General features: G+C 39.8%; 1 protein-coding gene across 2 annotated transcripts in view; it reads right to left on the reverse strand.

Annotated features, from left to right (window-relative positions):
• Positions 1 to 16,565, reverse strand: part of ttc21b (tetratricopeptide repeat domain 21B) — a 116,075-nt gene that overhangs the window by 33,579 nt on the left and 65,931 nt on the right. For both annotated transcript variants that reach the window (XM_059966424.1, XM_059966425.1), the window contains exons 18-22: positions 15,304 to 15,442; positions 13,782 to 13,888; positions 13,272 to 13,460; positions 8,561 to 8,671; positions 4,810 to 4,891 (exon numbers count right to left, since the gene is read on the reverse strand). In XM_059966424.1, the coding sequence (XP_059822407.1) occupies positions 4,810 to 4,891; positions 8,561 to 8,671; positions 13,272 to 13,460; positions 13,782 to 13,888; positions 15,304 to 15,442 (628 nt within the window). The remainder of the gene's footprint in view (positions 1 to 4,809; positions 4,892 to 8,560; positions 8,672 to 13,271; positions 13,461 to 13,781; positions 13,889 to 15,303; positions 15,443 to 16,565) is intronic.

Genomic DNA, 16,565 nt, shown 5'->3' on the forward strand with positions numbered 1-16,565 from the left:
GTTGGGTGAGTGGGAAAATGTATGGCAGATGCAGTTTAATGTGGATAAATGTGAGGTTATCCACTTTGGTGGCAAGAACAGGAAGGCAGATTACTATCTAAATGGAGTCAAGTTAGTAAAAGGGGAAGTACAACGAGATCTGGGTGTTCTTGTACATCAGTCAATGAAAGCAAGCATGCAGGTACAGCAGGCAGTGAAGAAAGCTAATGGCATGCTGGCCTTTATAACAAGAGGAATTGAGTATAAGGAGTAAAGAGGTCCTTCTGCAGCTGTACAGGGCCCCAGTGAGACCCCACCTGGAGTATTGTGTGCAGTTTCGGTCTCCAAATTTGAGGAAGGACATTCCTGCTATTGAGGGAGTGCAGCGTAGGTTTACAAGGTTAATTCCCAGAATGGCGGGACTGTCATATGTTGAAAGATTGGAGCGACTGGGCTTGTATACACTGGAAATTAGAAGGATGAGAAGGGATCTGATTGAAACGTATAATTAAGGGATTGGACACGCTGGAGGCAGGAAGCATTTTCCCGCTAATGGGTGAGTCCAGAACTAGAGGCCACAGTTTAAGAATAAGGGGTAGGCCATTTAGAACAGAGATGCAGAAAAACTTTTTCACCCAGAGTGGTGGATACATGAAATGCTCTGCCCCAGAAGGCAGTGGAGGCCAAGTCTCTGGATGCATTCAAGAGAGTTAGATAGAGCTCTTATAGATAGTGGGGTCAAGGGATATGGGGAGAGGGCAGGAATGCGGTACTGATTGTGTATGATCAGCCATGATCACAGTGAATGGCGGTGCTGGCAGAAGGGCTGACTGGCCTACTCCTGCACCTACTGTCTATTGTCTATTGTATACACGCCCCCACTCTGACGTCTCGAACCGTCGGTAACCTCCCTTCGCAACTGGTGGCTCCATCTCACCAAGTTAACACGCAGCTTCCTCTCTTACATAAACACACATGCACTCGTACACACTACTTCTGTATCTACCAGCTCAGTTTCCCACATTTGTGATATCTCATGTTCCCGTGTACTACCGACCCGAACAGGTCTGGGTGTGAGTACTAATTTAGAAAATAATCACCCACTTAGACTGCTAAGATTGCTGGCCACATGATGGGTCACAAAGGTATCCCATTTCTGACACCAATATTGTTGTGTGAATGAAATTGCCAAAGAGAGTTACTGGTAGATAGAAAGCAGCTTCTTTGTTCAACAGAACAAGGTACAGCAGGCATCAGATGGAGATGCTTTCGGTGGACAGGTCTGCTGGCCCAATGTGGGGCTCGATATTATTTGCTGAACACAAAGGGCAATTCCATAATGCTTTCTCTTGAAACTACATACAAACCACACCTTTTGATTCACATCCATCCCATAGACGCTAGCATCGTCTGGACTGGGATCCATAGCTTTCAGGAATGCATTGTTCTAAATTAAATCCACAATACATTTTCAAGGAACAGAAGACTGGTAACCAAAGCCATTGTGAATTACCTAAACCTAAAAATCACTCCAACATGAATTAGAGAAGTTCTTAAGTGATTTAAACGCTAGCAGTCAACAAAAATATAATTCCCCTGGCCAACCTGGCTCTAACCAGACTAAACTGAAAGACAAAGCATGAATACGTAACTATACCTTTTGCTTCTACAACGTCCCAACCCACATGCCAAATTACTCATAATAAACACGCAACATATAACAGAATATAGACAGACAGAAAATAGATACGTAGTTCCTACACTGACAGATAAAGAGGAATAGATAGAGTAGACAGTCAGCGCCTCTTCCCCAGGGCACCACTGCTCAATACAAGAGGACATGGCTTTACGGTAAGGGGTGGGAAATTCAAGGGGGATATTAGAGGAAGGTTTTTTACTCAGAGAGTGGTTGGTGCATGGAAGGCACTATCTGAGTCAGTGGTGAAGGCAGATACACTAGTGAAATTTAAGAGGCTACTAGATAGGTATGTGGAAGAATTTAAGGTGGGGGGGTTATATGGTAGACAGGGTTTACGGGTTGGCACAACATTGTGGGCTGGAGGGCCTGTACTGTGCTGTATTGTCTATGTTTGTTTATAAATGTGAATGGCATTTAAAATCAGGATCCTGAGACTCAATGTGCAGTCAGACAGCATATCTTTGCCTTGTGCAAGGTTGACTCACATTTCCCATCAAAATGAGATAACACAAGTAAGTTTAATTTTTGGAAGAGGGCAAAAACACATTATTTTGATTTTTGATGTCCTGTTTGTGTGGTTTAATGTGGACATCATCTTGTTAATTAATCCAAGTTTTTTTTAATCTATTCCATTGTATGCTTGATCTACATTGGGAATAACTGAATGAACATAGTTTTAAAAGATATCTGTGCTATGAGTTTCATTGTTCCTCTCCTAAACACTGCTCCTGCCCCAACAGGAAAAGGCAACATGATAGTGACCAGACTCTTTAAAGTGCCTATAAAAAATACACACCCACCCACGCACCCAAAGTTTTCAAGTTTTATGTTCACAGTGGATTTAATCTGGCATTTTTGACACCGATCAACAGAAAAGTCTCTGTCGTGTCAAAACGAAAACACATTTCTACAAGTTGGTACAAATTTATAACAAATCTTAAACACAAAATAATTGACTGCATATGTATTCATCCCCTTCAAGTCAGTATTTAGTAGATGCACCTTTGGCAGCAATTACAGCCTTGAGTCTGTGTGCATAGGTCTCCATCAGCTTTGCACATCTGGATACTGCAATTTTTTCCCCCATTCTTCTTGACAAAGCTGCTCAACCTCTGTCAGTTTGCATCGGAATCGTGAGTAAAAAGCCCTTTTCAAGTCCAGCCACAAATTCCCAATTAGATTGAGGTCTGGACTCTGACTGGCCATTCCAGGACATTAACTTTGTTGTTTTAAAGCCATTACTGCATAGTTTTGGCTTTACGCTTGGGATTATTGTCTTGCTGGAAAATAAATCTCCTCCCTAGTTGCAGTTCTCTTGCAGACTGCATTAGATTTCCCTCCAGGATTTTTCTGTATTTTGTTAAATTTATTTTACCCTCCACCTTCACAAGCCTTCCAGGACCTGCTGCAGTGAAGCATCCTCATAGCACAATGCAGCCACCAAGATACTTCACGGTAGGGACGGTGTGTTTTTGATGATGTGCAATGTTTGGCTTTGGTATTTGATGTTTCAGCAGTGGTTTTCTCTTTTCACCTCCCATAAAGCTACAACTCGTGAAGCACCTGGGTAACAGTTGTTGTACGTGCAGTCTCTCCCATCTCAGCCACTGAAACTTGTAACTCCTCCAGAGTTGTCATAGGTCACTTGGCATCCTCCCTCACTAGTCCTCTTCTTGCACAGTCACTCAGTTTCTGAGGAAGGCCTGCTCTAGGCAGATTTACAGCTGTGCCATATTCTTTCCATTTCTTGATGATTGACTTAACTGTACTCCAAGGGATATTCAGTGACTTGGAATTTTCTTGTATCCGTCTCCTGACTTGTGCTTTTCAGTAACCTTTTCACAGAGTTGCTTTACCTTAATGGTGTAGTTTTTGCCAGGATACTAACTCACCGGCAGTTGGACCTTCCAGACACAGGTGTATTTTTACTACACTCAATTGAAACACCTTGACTGCACATAGCTGATCTCCATTTAACTAATTAGTGACTTCCAAAACCAATTTGCTGCACTAGTGATGATTTGGTGTGTCATATTTAAGGAAGTGAATACTTAACGCTGTGGTCCCCAACCACCTCCATGTGCTACCAGGCCGCAAGGAAACGATATGATTTGGCATTATGAAACAATATGAGTCAGCTGCACCTTTCCTCATTCCCTGTCTCACACTGTTGAACTTGAAATAACCTACCAAATCATACCAAATAACACATAAAACCTAAAATAACACTAACATATAGTAAAAGCAGGAATGATGTGATAAATACAGCCTATATAAAGTAGAAATAATGTATGTACAGTGTAGTTTCACTTAACAGAATCGGGAAGATTAAGCCAAAACTGATTTGTAGAGAAAAAAAATCGGCTCGTATACGCATGTGCACATCATGTATGCACACATCACACATGTGCACACAGGTGCCCGTGCAAGGCTTCACGGTCATGGTAGTCTTTCTTGGGGTAAACACAAGTGTCCCGTATTGGACTGCTACTTTTGTCCTTTATTTGGGAGTGAGAAAGTTGGCAAACCTACTTGAACACCTCCCCCACCCCCCCCCCCCCCCATCAGCCAGTCCACAAGAATATTGTCAATATTAAACCAGTCAGCAATGCAAAAAAGGCAGGGGACCCCTGACTTAATGTAATCAATTATTTTTTGTTTTATCTTTGTAATTAACTTAGATCACTCTGTGGAGATCTGTTTTCACTTTTACACGTCTTTTTCTGTTGATCAGTGTCAAAAAAAAAACAAATTAAATCCACTGTGATTCAATGTTGTAAAACAGTAAAACATGAAAACACCCGGGGGGGAGGGGGGGTGAATACATTTCAATACATTTCAGAGGCACTGTAAGTTTTCATTGTATCAGATAGAAACCAGTGGCTGTCTCAAACTATTAACATACCTCAGCTATCAAATATAATGCAAAGTTCATTCCTACTGTTTGTCTTATATACCTACTTCCTTGGTGAATATCACGCTAATTGGTCAGCAATATTTTATACTTTCCTGTCAATATTCTTAGAAGACATTAATGACAGTCTGATAGATACTAATCATTTTTTGGCATTGTTTTAATACTGAGTACTTTAAAAGACATAAATTTAAAAATGCTGAACTGCTATATTTACCTGGTTTACGCTCTAAAAGTTGTTGAAAGTGAAATACTGCTTGGTCAAAATCCTGCTTTCTGAACATCAAATCAGCCATCATCTATAACACAAAAATGACTTAAATTAAAATAATTTTATATGGAGAATGAAAGTTAAATGTTTTAAGATCATAAAACACATTTGTCAGTAACCTCCTTGAATATAATGATGACCACACGTATTGTGAAAATAGTGTTATAAAACATCACAGACATAATCTGTTGTTTTGATACCTGTAATTCCCCATGTACTAAAACCATAAACTCAAGTTATTGCAAGGAGAATAATAATCATTTTCCAACAATAAGCACATTTGTGTTAAAGGTGATTTGAAATGAACTTCATTTTTCTATCCTATACAGGAGCTATTTCTAACTATTGTTTCAGATTGTACTGCAAATTCTACTTCAGACTCACATTTGCAATATATAAGATAATTTAATAAATAGTTGTCAGAGACAGATTGCAAAGCAGACAGAAACACTTAACAGTCAACTGAGCTTTAGGCAGGGCTAGTCATGTGCCTTGAAAATCTGGTTTGTAAAGTAATCTTTAATAAATAGTTAACCATGAATATTTTCCAATTTTCTTCCTGTTACCAATTATAATAGAAATTTTGCTAATTGTATTCTGAGATTACAAGTAGCATGATTTCACATGCTGGATTGCTTATTTAAACACTCATCATGTGGAAAATAGAACATAGAAATGTTAGGGCATATTCTGGAGTTAGGGTATACAGTAAATATTAATTTCAACAGCACCCAGTCTTCTGATTTGTACGTGGATTGCAGATTGAATTTAAAACGTAGCTCAGACCAATAGTCTTCCTGAAGCTGCAAGTTTGGGTCAATTGCAAACAAAGCAACACTCCATTTGACCTGAGACACCTGCATGGGCATGAATGCGGCCCAGAGTCAGTGGGATTAACATTCATTCTGGGAGTCTGGACAGTGGGTGTGAAGATGGTGGTGTTTGAAATATGAGATGTAATTTAAAGGAAGCTGTAACGTTCTCCTTCGGGTGTAACTAATAACGCCGAATTCAACGTCGAGATAAACCACAGTCAATGAAAACCAGATCGCAGTAAGATTAACCATTTACTGTTCACTCTTCACATTAACATATGGTGAAAACTGTTGATAAAACAATACAAGATTGATACAGTATTTGTTCCTTTCTTAATATCAGATTTCAATTGTAAATACTTGTAAAGGTGACTATAACTACATTACACTAAGGTGCAGTATACAGGCAGAGTTTACCTGCGCCATTGACTACTTTAAATACACTTCAATGCAAACTATCCGCAACTCTTTAACTAACGAAAACATAAACATTATCGACCGTCGTTACTTTTAACAGGATCGGCGTTAACATCTTAGTTCAATATATCGATTATCTATTAACTTACAGCGTTGCTCTCACTGTGATTTCTAATGCTTGCAAAACAACTTCTGCTCAGGTGTGCCTCGTGGTGAGCTCCCCACCCTCGCGTTGATCTCAAACCGGTATTTTCCCACAAGACGCGGCGAAACCGGATGTGACGTCATCGCATGCAGATATATTTTACATGCAATGAATATACTTTAAACACTTCTAATTCTAACTAGAAAATACTAACAAATGAATTACTAAGTGAAAATATTATAAACTAAATAACTGTCATAAAGACAACACAGAAGCATTGTGGATCCATTGTAACTATAGAATTATCCTGCTGTTACCTTTGATCTTCAGCATATAAAAATATGTAATAATGGGTCATGCAGGTCTGTACTTCCAAGAGTGTCTCCAGTATGATGCCTGCTTGCTTTGCTGAATAAAGACGTCTAAAGCCACCAGTTTTAGTGTCTCGACAGAACTAAAGCTTCAATGTTGAAAGTGAAATATCTCAATCTGGAACATTTTTATTAGCTTTCAAATTACAGATGTTTGAACTGCATGAGTTTTCTTCATTTATAGAACAATACAACAAAGGAAGAAGCACTTCAGTCTATGATATTGTTGTCAACCATTGTTGTCCAAACTAATTCCATCTGCTGGCACGCAATCTATATCCCTCCACTCCCTGCTGGTTCCTGTGCAGGTCTAAATGCCTATCAAACCTTCCCTTGCAAAATGCTCCAGACATCCAGTACTCTGTGTAGAAAAAGAAACACTTCCCTCACTAATCTACTTCCCCTCTAACCTTAAAGCTATAGCCATTAGTATTTGCCATTTGCACCCTGGGGGGAAAAGGTCTGGCGCTCCTTAATTTTAAAAACTTTTATCAGGTCACAGTTCAGCCTCAGTGTTCCAGATAAAACAATCCAAGTTAGTCCAAGCTTTCCTGATGACTGATACTGTGTAATTCAGGCAATATCCTGCTGAATCGCTTCCAAAGACTCCATATCAATCCTGTAATACAGTGACCAGAAAAGCATACAATACTGCAAATGTACTGTGCAAAAAGCTTAGGCACATATATATAGTTAGGGTGCCTAAGACTTTTGCACAGTACTGTAATAATTTTATGTATTGCACTGTATTGCTGTCAAAAAAATCATGACATATCTGAGTGATGATAAACTTGTTTCTGATATGGGTCTCTATTGTGGACTGAGAGTGGGAAGAGGCAGGGAATGGGGAATCATGGTTGGGAAAAGGAGAAGGGAAAGGGGAGGAGGCGGGAAGCCCCAGAGAGATACTCTGTAATGATCAATAAACCAATTGTTTGGAATCAAATTACCTTGACCTGTGTCTCAGGGGTGGGTGTGTCTGGATCCATGCCATCCCCGCCCCTGGAACTCCTCTCTGTCACCTGTCCCACACCCCTCCTGCAGCACTCCACTCTTGCCATTCCCAACGTCCTTTGCTCCCGCCAGATTAACAAACTTGATCACCACTCAACGTTGACATACACAGTACTGTGCAAAAGGCTCAGGTACATGTACTAAAGGCTTTTGCACAGACTGTAGTCTACCCAAAGTTTTATGCAACTGCAACATGACTTCCCAACTTTATACTGAATACCCTGACCTATGAAGACAAATAGACAGTACACTTTCTTTACTACCCTCTCTACTTGTACTTACACTTTCAGGGAGTTATGGAGTCACACTCCAACATCACTCTGTATGTTAATGTGCCTAAGGGCCCTGCCATTCACTGTATGCTTTTTTGTTTACAATTGAGCTTGTCCAGATTAAACTCCCTCTGTCATTTATCTGTCACATTTCCAACTGATCTATATCCTGTTGAATGCTTTCCATTATTTTCCTCAATATCTGTAAGTGCCATCTTTTGTCTTCTCTGCAATTGATGTGCCCACCTACATTTTTATCCAAGTAAACAATCTGAGGTCCCGGCATTGATCCTTGGTGAATGTCAATCAGATTAACACCCTTCTACTACTACACTCTGGCTATGCTAACATATCAAATCTCCATGGATCACTCATAACTTATCTACTCAATCAGGCTACCATGAGGGAACTTACCAAAAGTTTTATTAAAATGTCCATACCTACAACACCTGCTGAACTGACCTCAACCACTTTAGTCAGCTGTTCAAAAAACAATCCTGTTTATGACTTCACTTGCACAAAGCGGCAATAACTTTCTTGAATAAGTCTTTTGCTTTTCCAGATGTGAACAGATCACATCATCCAAACTGCCATAAAGTTGGGGCTGTGTGTAATCTGCTTTGAGTGCGTCTACTACAGCAGTGAGTTTTTATTTCTACTTACCATGGTAGCTGCATCATTATCTTGGTCACTTTTCAACAGGATTGCACATTGATGTTGACAAGCATCAATATCGTCTTGAGCAAGATACAAACGAGCAAGTTCCAGCATCACCTAAGTCAGAAAAATAAAACAAAAATCAACATGACAAAATATATTATTCCACAAATATACACAATTGGGAACTTATTTGGGAGCATAGGAAAATAGCATTAGTATCCTTTTGCTATCTTACAAGATCAGATAATTAGCACCATTCAAGTTCAAATTCAATTGTCATTCAACCGTACATGAATACCCATGAATTCAGCCAAATGGAACAGCATTACTTCAGGGCCAAGGTACAAAATTCAGCAGCAACAATCACACACAGCACAAGGCATATATAACACATATAAGAAAACAAGCACATTTAAGATATCAGTAAAATAGTCACAAAAAATAATCAAAGGCCCCGAGTCCATGAATGTTGCAGCAGTCTGCAGTCGAACACAATGCTTCTTGTCTTCTGCCGAACGAACACTGGGGGGAGGGGGGCAGTACCAGCGCCACACCAGTCTCTGGTGGAGGACACCAACTCCAACGCCTCTGTCCTGGGCCTGGGCAGCTGTGAAAAGGCGACACTGCGACTTGAAGCCAAGTCCTCACTATGACCGAGGGCACACAGCTCTCCCTTTGCCCACCAATAAAACAGACATGCAGCATTCTACATAAACAACATTCAACAGGGTCTTGCGATCACAAGAAAAACAACTAAGACAATTACTGGCTGCTAGACTACACGCTGCCTTCACACACCAACTCCCCTGATTCCTCTCTGATACAGACAGCAGCGTATCCTCACTGTCCAGCTCCTTCAGTTTCTCTGCCAATGAGCAACTCACTGATGGGGTACACCTGCAGTACTTTAAGTTATTAATGCCCAGCAGAGTCGTAATCATAAGAAATACATCTATAACAGACAGTAACTCCTCTGGTTGACCCCATAGAAGCTACTGCTGCAATCAAATGGCCCACCATCTTACTGGAAATGGAAGTGGAACATTGGCTAGATTTAAGTATTCAAAGGGAATTTGAGGTACAAGAGTACATCAATGTTTTCTCTAGCTTATTGCTGGTTCATCCAAGGGAATCTCAGGATAACCCCACAATCAAGTTTTCATCACTTCCCATCCCTTTTAGAAATGTATGTCCAAGTTGCAGAAGAATCAATCAGCTGTCAATCAGTGTCAAGAGCCCTTTTTGTACTTAAGTGTGAAGTATAACAAGGGAGGAAATAATCCTTGACTAAGGAGGATTGCCTACATAGTAATGAAGATCTTAAGTCAATTTTCCTGTCAATATTATTCAAATTGAATATGCCAATTCTAAAAGTATTGCTCACCACAAATTCTGCAAATTGGAGACAACATCCAAATTCACTGTTCCTTTCAAAACTAATTCTCAACCTGTTCTCCAAACAATTCATTCACATATTTTACGTAAATACTATTTAATATGTACAGTCTCACTTCATTCCTGCCCTCAATATACCTAACCTATATTAAATCCCATTTGTCATTTGTCTGCCCATACCACATGCCAATGTTCTTTCTATGTGTATTACAATCTTACTCAGCATTTATTACAGTTAGAGAAAATGGTGTGCAGCAAATTTCAAAACTGTACCTGCAAGTCATATCAACTATCAAAAGCAATAAAAATGCAGTAACTAAACTTTGGCCAATTCAGCTGTAGACTTCCATCCAGGCTTTTAATTTTCGACATAAGATTCTAATACATAAACGTAGAAACTAGTTGGTACCTTCAACGGGATGTCAAACAGTTCACAGAGTAATACTGGACAGAATAGGACCTTATGCCCACCCTGACCATGCCAGCTATTGAGTACTGACACCCAGCCATGAATCCATTGCCATATATACCTTATTGATTCAGTGTTCATGTAAATATTAAAGTCATAGAAAAGTACCGAACAGAAACAGGTCCTTTGGCCTAACTAGTCTGTTTCAAGCCATTTAAACTGCCTACTCTCATCAACCTGCACCGGGATCATAGCCTTCCGTATACCTACCATTGATGTACCTATCCAAACCTCTTTTAAATGCTGAAATTGAGGTTGCATGCACTACACACTACTTGCGCTGGAAGCTCGTTCTATACTCTCACGACTCTCTGAGTGAAGCCTCCTCCCATGTTCCCCTTAACTTTTCATCATCATGCTTAACCCCTGACTTCTAGTTGTAGATCCACCTAACCTCAGTGGGAAAAACCAGCTTGTATTTACCCTATCTATACCCCTCATGATTTTGTATACCTCTATAAAATCCCCTCTCAATCTTCTACATTCCAAGGAATAAAGTACTAACCTGTTCAATCTTTCCTCGTAACTCAGGTCCTTCAATCTCATACTCTTTCAACCTCATTTACATCTTTCTTGTAGGTAGGTGACTAAAATTGCACATAATACTGCAAATTAGGTCTCAAGTATGTCTTACACAACTTCAACATAACATCCCATCTTCTGTACTCAATACTTTTGATTTATGAAGGCCAATATACCAAGAGCTTCCTTTATGACCCTACCTAGCTGTGACGCCACTTTCAATGTATGATGGACCTAGATTGCCAGATCCCTCTGTTCCACAGCATTCTTCAGTACCCTGCCATTGACCATGTAAGACCTAGCCTGGTTGCTTCTACTGAACGGCAACACCTCATACTTTTCTGCCTTCAATTCTATCTGCCATTTTTCAGCCCATTTTTCCAGCTGGTTGAAATCCTGCTGCAAGCTTTGATAGTCTTCCTCGCTGGGTCACTACACCCCCAATCTTAAATGTTGCAAGAGTTTATTTTTACCATCCTCTCAATCACTGCAGTCCAAGACCCTTCCCCATCCCCCTCTGGATAGAAACAAAAATCGTCCTTATATCCTGCCTAAACCTCTTACTCATCTTATACACATACCATCTGGCTATGGATACTTCTTCTATTAGGAAAAATTTACTGATACCTTCTCTTTTTATACACATCAAATGCACCTTCAGCCTTCTCTGTTCCAAGGAAAAGAAACCTAGTTTATCCAGCCTCTCCTGACATCTGAGACACTCCATCCCAGAAAACGTTCTGGTAAATATTCCCTGTACTCTATCCAGGTTAATCAATCAGTTATTTATTTATTGAGATACAGCATGGGACAGGCCCTTCTGGCCCTTTAAACACCACTCAGCAACCACTTGATTTAATCCTAGCCTAATCGTGGGACAATTTACAATGAAAAATTAACCAACCAACAGTATATCTTTGCACTGTGGAAGGAAAACCGAGCACCTGGATGAAACCCACATGGTCACAGGGAGAACATGCAAACTCCTTACAGAGAGTGACGGGATCATGATCTTTCTATACTAAGGTGACTAAAACAATGATACTTCTCTACTGTTACCTTCTAAAAGCTACTACATTGCCACTTTCAGGGACTTATACAGCAAGGTCGTTCTGTTCATTAAAGCTCCTACAATTCACTGCATAATGCCTGATCCATATTTGACCCTACCAAAACATTAATCAGTTGTTGAATGTTGAGTTAATGAATATTGCGTCTTCCACTCAGAACCTTTGTCATGCAGGAGGACCAAGGTCTGTGCGCAACACAATTGGCCTTATATGAACGATGGTCATTGCTTTGGAAATGACCAATACAAAACAAGCAAAAGATCAGGTTGAGTCTAGGGCATGCAATGTAGGGTACATGGGTAGAAAGGCTTAGACGTGAGTGCAAGATCAGCAAACTGGGCCAGTCAGTGAGTAAATCAGCGATGGCTGCAAGGGAGTACCAGAATTAGAGAGTTAATTGGGCTCAACTCGACCTCCTGAAGAAATGGAGAATCTGCCGTAATTTCTTGATGAAAGAGGTGATGTTGAAGGTGCAGGTGAGATCACCCATTATTTGCACTCCCAGAAACTCGGTGCTCCTAATTCTCTCTCCACAGAGGAGACGTTTATGTGCAGTTAGGAGTGGTCAGCCGGCATCTTCCGGAAGTCCACAATCGCCTCTTCAGTCTTGTTGTTGTGCTTGTGCCATTCTACAAGCTGCTCTACCTCCTCTGTATGCCACCTCATCATCGTTGTTGATGAGGCCAACTACTGTTGTGTCATCAGCGCATTTGTTGATTCGGTTTGAGCTGGATCCAGCAATACGGTCATGTATCAGCAGTGTGAATGGCAGCATGCTGAACATACAGGCCTGGGAGTCACTAGTGCTCAGCGTGATGAAGCTAGAAATGTTGCTGCCAACAGGGGCTGACTGTGGTCTTTCTGTCAAGAAGTCCAATATCTAGTTACAGAGAGAGATCTTAAGACCCAGTGAGGATAGTTTACCCACCAGGGATGATCATACTAAATACTGAGCTGAAATCAATGAACAGCACCCTGGCGTATGAGGCATCATTTTCCAAGTGGGCCAAAAGGGAGTGGAGTCCACAGACGATGGCATCGTCAGTGGAAATATTTTAGCGTTTTCTCAACACTGTAAATATTGAGAAAGCTTCATTAAAGCTTATTAAATGCCTCTGAAAGCAATATTCAATAACACAGCCATCAGATTCCAGTGTATCTATGTAAATATCTACATTCTTCTATTGTGAAATAAAAATCTGGACAACAATTTCTTTGAAATCACCACATTCAGTATCCTAAAAGCTGCAGTACTAACCTTGTGATCATTATCATTGTAGACAAGGGCCTCCTTGTAGAACTTAATAGCTTTTTCATATTCCCGCTGGTTTGTCGCATGCTTTGCTATCTCAGCACAAATCTCCCCTGCAAGTTGCTTTTGGGCAGGGACTGAATCAGTCTGTTCTAAATGAACTCGCTTTAATACTTGAGCTTGCACCTCTCGTGCCTGTTCAAAAAATGGATGGAACAGAAGAAAAAGATGAAAGGTAATTTCAGGTTTTTAAACCCTACAAAATACTATTAATAGGCTATGTGATAATTACAAGACAATCAATAATAACATGTATGGTCAGAGCAAATTTGTAATTTTTAGAGATCTTACACCAAAAATTAAAAGCAGCAAATGCATTTTTCATTAAAGAATGTTTCTGATAGACAATTAAGTTCTTTTGCCTTCGTCTTTGAAAACTAATATTGATTAAACCAATTGGGAAAAAAAATCTATGGGAAGAAATTTATTATAAATCAAACGTAAAAGCCTATTCACCCTCTGCAACGCAAGGATGGCATCATCAGTCTTCTTCTTCCTACTATATATTTTTGCTAGAAGCATTAAATAGCGGGCATCTTCCATCAATATCTGAAGGTCGCTTACTGGAAAAGATTGGAAAGGAAAATAAAATCATCATAGTACAGGAGGAGGTACTGGCCCATTGAATTCATGATGGCACTCTCTAGAGCAAGGGTTCCCAACCTTTTCTATATCATGGACCCCTACCATTAACTAAGGCATCTGTAGACCCCAGGATGGGAAACCCTGCTGTAGTTGGCCTCATTCACTATACTATGTCAAAAGAATGCGGTATTTTAAAAGTGGCACTCAACAAGTTTTCCAATTTTTAGTTTTGCTAAAATTGTGAACACAAACCTGTAATAATGGTATCCACCTGGGAGTTTCAAAAGTATCCTTCTGTACTCAGGTTGAGTGAAGGTCAAAATAGTGTACGGTATGCACAAGCTCATACTAGGCAAAATAATCTAATTTGATGAAGCAGCTTACAATGAATGTTGTATGCAAATTATAGAGACCAATGCGCATAAAGTTGATTGATGTCAACACTATTTAAAGCTGGGGTTCCCAACCTCTTTTTATGTCATGGACCCATATCATTAAGCAAGGGGTCCATGGGCCCCAGGCTGGTAACCTTTGATTTAAAGGAAACATCAGTCTAACAGCTTAATACCATTAACAAACAGGTGTACTGTATTGTATTTATTACCACAATTCTTCATAAATACAGAAAGCAAAGCACACTGAAACATACTTGGGCTACTGCAAAAGGTCAGTCATACCTGCAAGACCTAACCCACATCATCTAAAATACATCATGCCAGAATTTGAACTAGTCGACTGTGAAATAAAGTAACGGTGATCCTTCTTCATTACTGCCTCCTTGCTCATTAAGTTTCAATCCTCTGGTATTTAAATACAGAAATATACGAGAGTAAGACTGTGGTGAAAGGAGGACTTTGGGAGGTGAGGCAGGTGAAAGAAAGGAAGAAGTGAATATTGACAGCTTCTGTAGTTTATACATCAAGAGATTGTGCAGATGAGGTAAAAGTGGGGTTCGAAGAGGATGGATGAATGTGAGAATCCCATGATGTTCAACAATATCAGTCTTCGCATGTCCTCAACAATGGATGTTCAGTAATTGTTTTCACTATTACATGGTTATAGGACATGGAAATGCGCCTGCTTCCCTACTGGTAGTCTGGGTCACCTCCAGTTTATACTACCATTTTTTCCAAAAGAACTAAAGAATGTCTGCACTGTTGTATGAGATGGGTATCACATCTGAGTTAGCAGCAGTATATGCAGGATGGGAGATCGGATGTGAAATCTGTGCTATGTTCTGTACATTATACCTGTGCAAAGGGTTTCCTTATTACATATCTGAAGTAAATCTTTCTGCACTATTTAGAAAGTTAAATGTATTTAAAATACTTTCTTTTCTTACTAAATATAATTAACTAAAGTACATAATTTACACCATTAAAATAAATCAAACCATGATCATGTTCCAATGACTGCAGTAGAATCTTTTCTGCTTTCTCATACTGCCGAAGTTTAAATAGGAGCTCAGCCAAATCATACCGCAGAAAATTCTGCTGGCCAGTCTTTAGTGCGGTTTCATAATAATTAATTGCCTATGATGAAAAAATTGAAATTAATACACCATTGATTAAACGCATTCTACTGACATTAATATTGTACATTATTAATGAACTAATTTTCAACCCATTTGCTCCCTCTTCCTCCTGTCATGATGGCATAACTTATACTGGTGTAGGGCTCTAAGACAATGGAGAGGCAATGCATTAAGTTAGGAAGTGAATGTTGATGGGTTATTTAATCATAGGAATACCAACTCCTTTCTTTCTTTGAGATCAATACACATTAATTGCCTGGAAATGATCTGACATTAAGGGATTTCTTCCTCATACATTAGCTCTAGGTGAGATCAGTTCAAAATATACTGATAAATCCTTTAAAGTTCACAATTTACCTGGACTACACCACCATTAATTAAGATTATAGTTGATCTTTTACTGCCACACCACTTTAGCCCAGATGTCTATAATTCCTTAAAATTGTGTCTTATAATATTAGAGTTATATCTGCTGAATCAATTAGTCAGAAAAGCTACATTAAAAAAATCTGATTGCAGTGTGGTCTTTTCACTTTACAAGAAACTCAATGAATCAAGTCTGACTCAACAGAATAGCTCATCTTGAAATTTGTTTATCCATACGTTATATCGATTGTTCGTCTAGTGATCTGAAGGTCGCTAGTTCGAGCCTTGGCTAAGGCTGCGTGTGTGTCCTTGAGCAAGGCACTTAACCACACATTGCTCTGCAACGACACCGCACTTAACCACACATTGCTCTGCAACGACACCGGTGACAAGCTGTATGGGTTCTAATGCCCTTCCTTTGGACAACATCAGTGGCATAGAGAGGGGAGACTTGTAGCTTGGGCAACTGCCCGTCTTCTATATAAAAGAAAACCCTGCCCAGGCTTGCGCCCTGGAAACTTTCCAAGGTGCAAATCCATGGTCTATTGAGACTAACGGAAGCCTACACATATTGGTTGTCTATACTAAAGTTAAAAATAAATTTTATTATGAGTATATATAAGTTACCACATACAACCCTGAGATTCAATTTCCTGCGGGCATACTCATCAAATCTATAGTATAGCAGCTGTAACCTGCAGGATCAATGAAATATCACATAGAGTGCCGAACACAACAAACAATGCAAATGCAAA

The sequence above is a fragment of the Hypanus sabinus genome, chromosome 4, assembly GCF_030144855.1.
Source record: "Hypanus sabinus isolate sHypSab1 chromosome 4, sHypSab1.hap1, whole genome shotgun sequence".
Classification (NCBI taxonomy): Eukaryota; Metazoa; Chordata; class Chondrichthyes; order Myliobatiformes; family Dasyatidae; genus Hypanus; species Hypanus sabinus.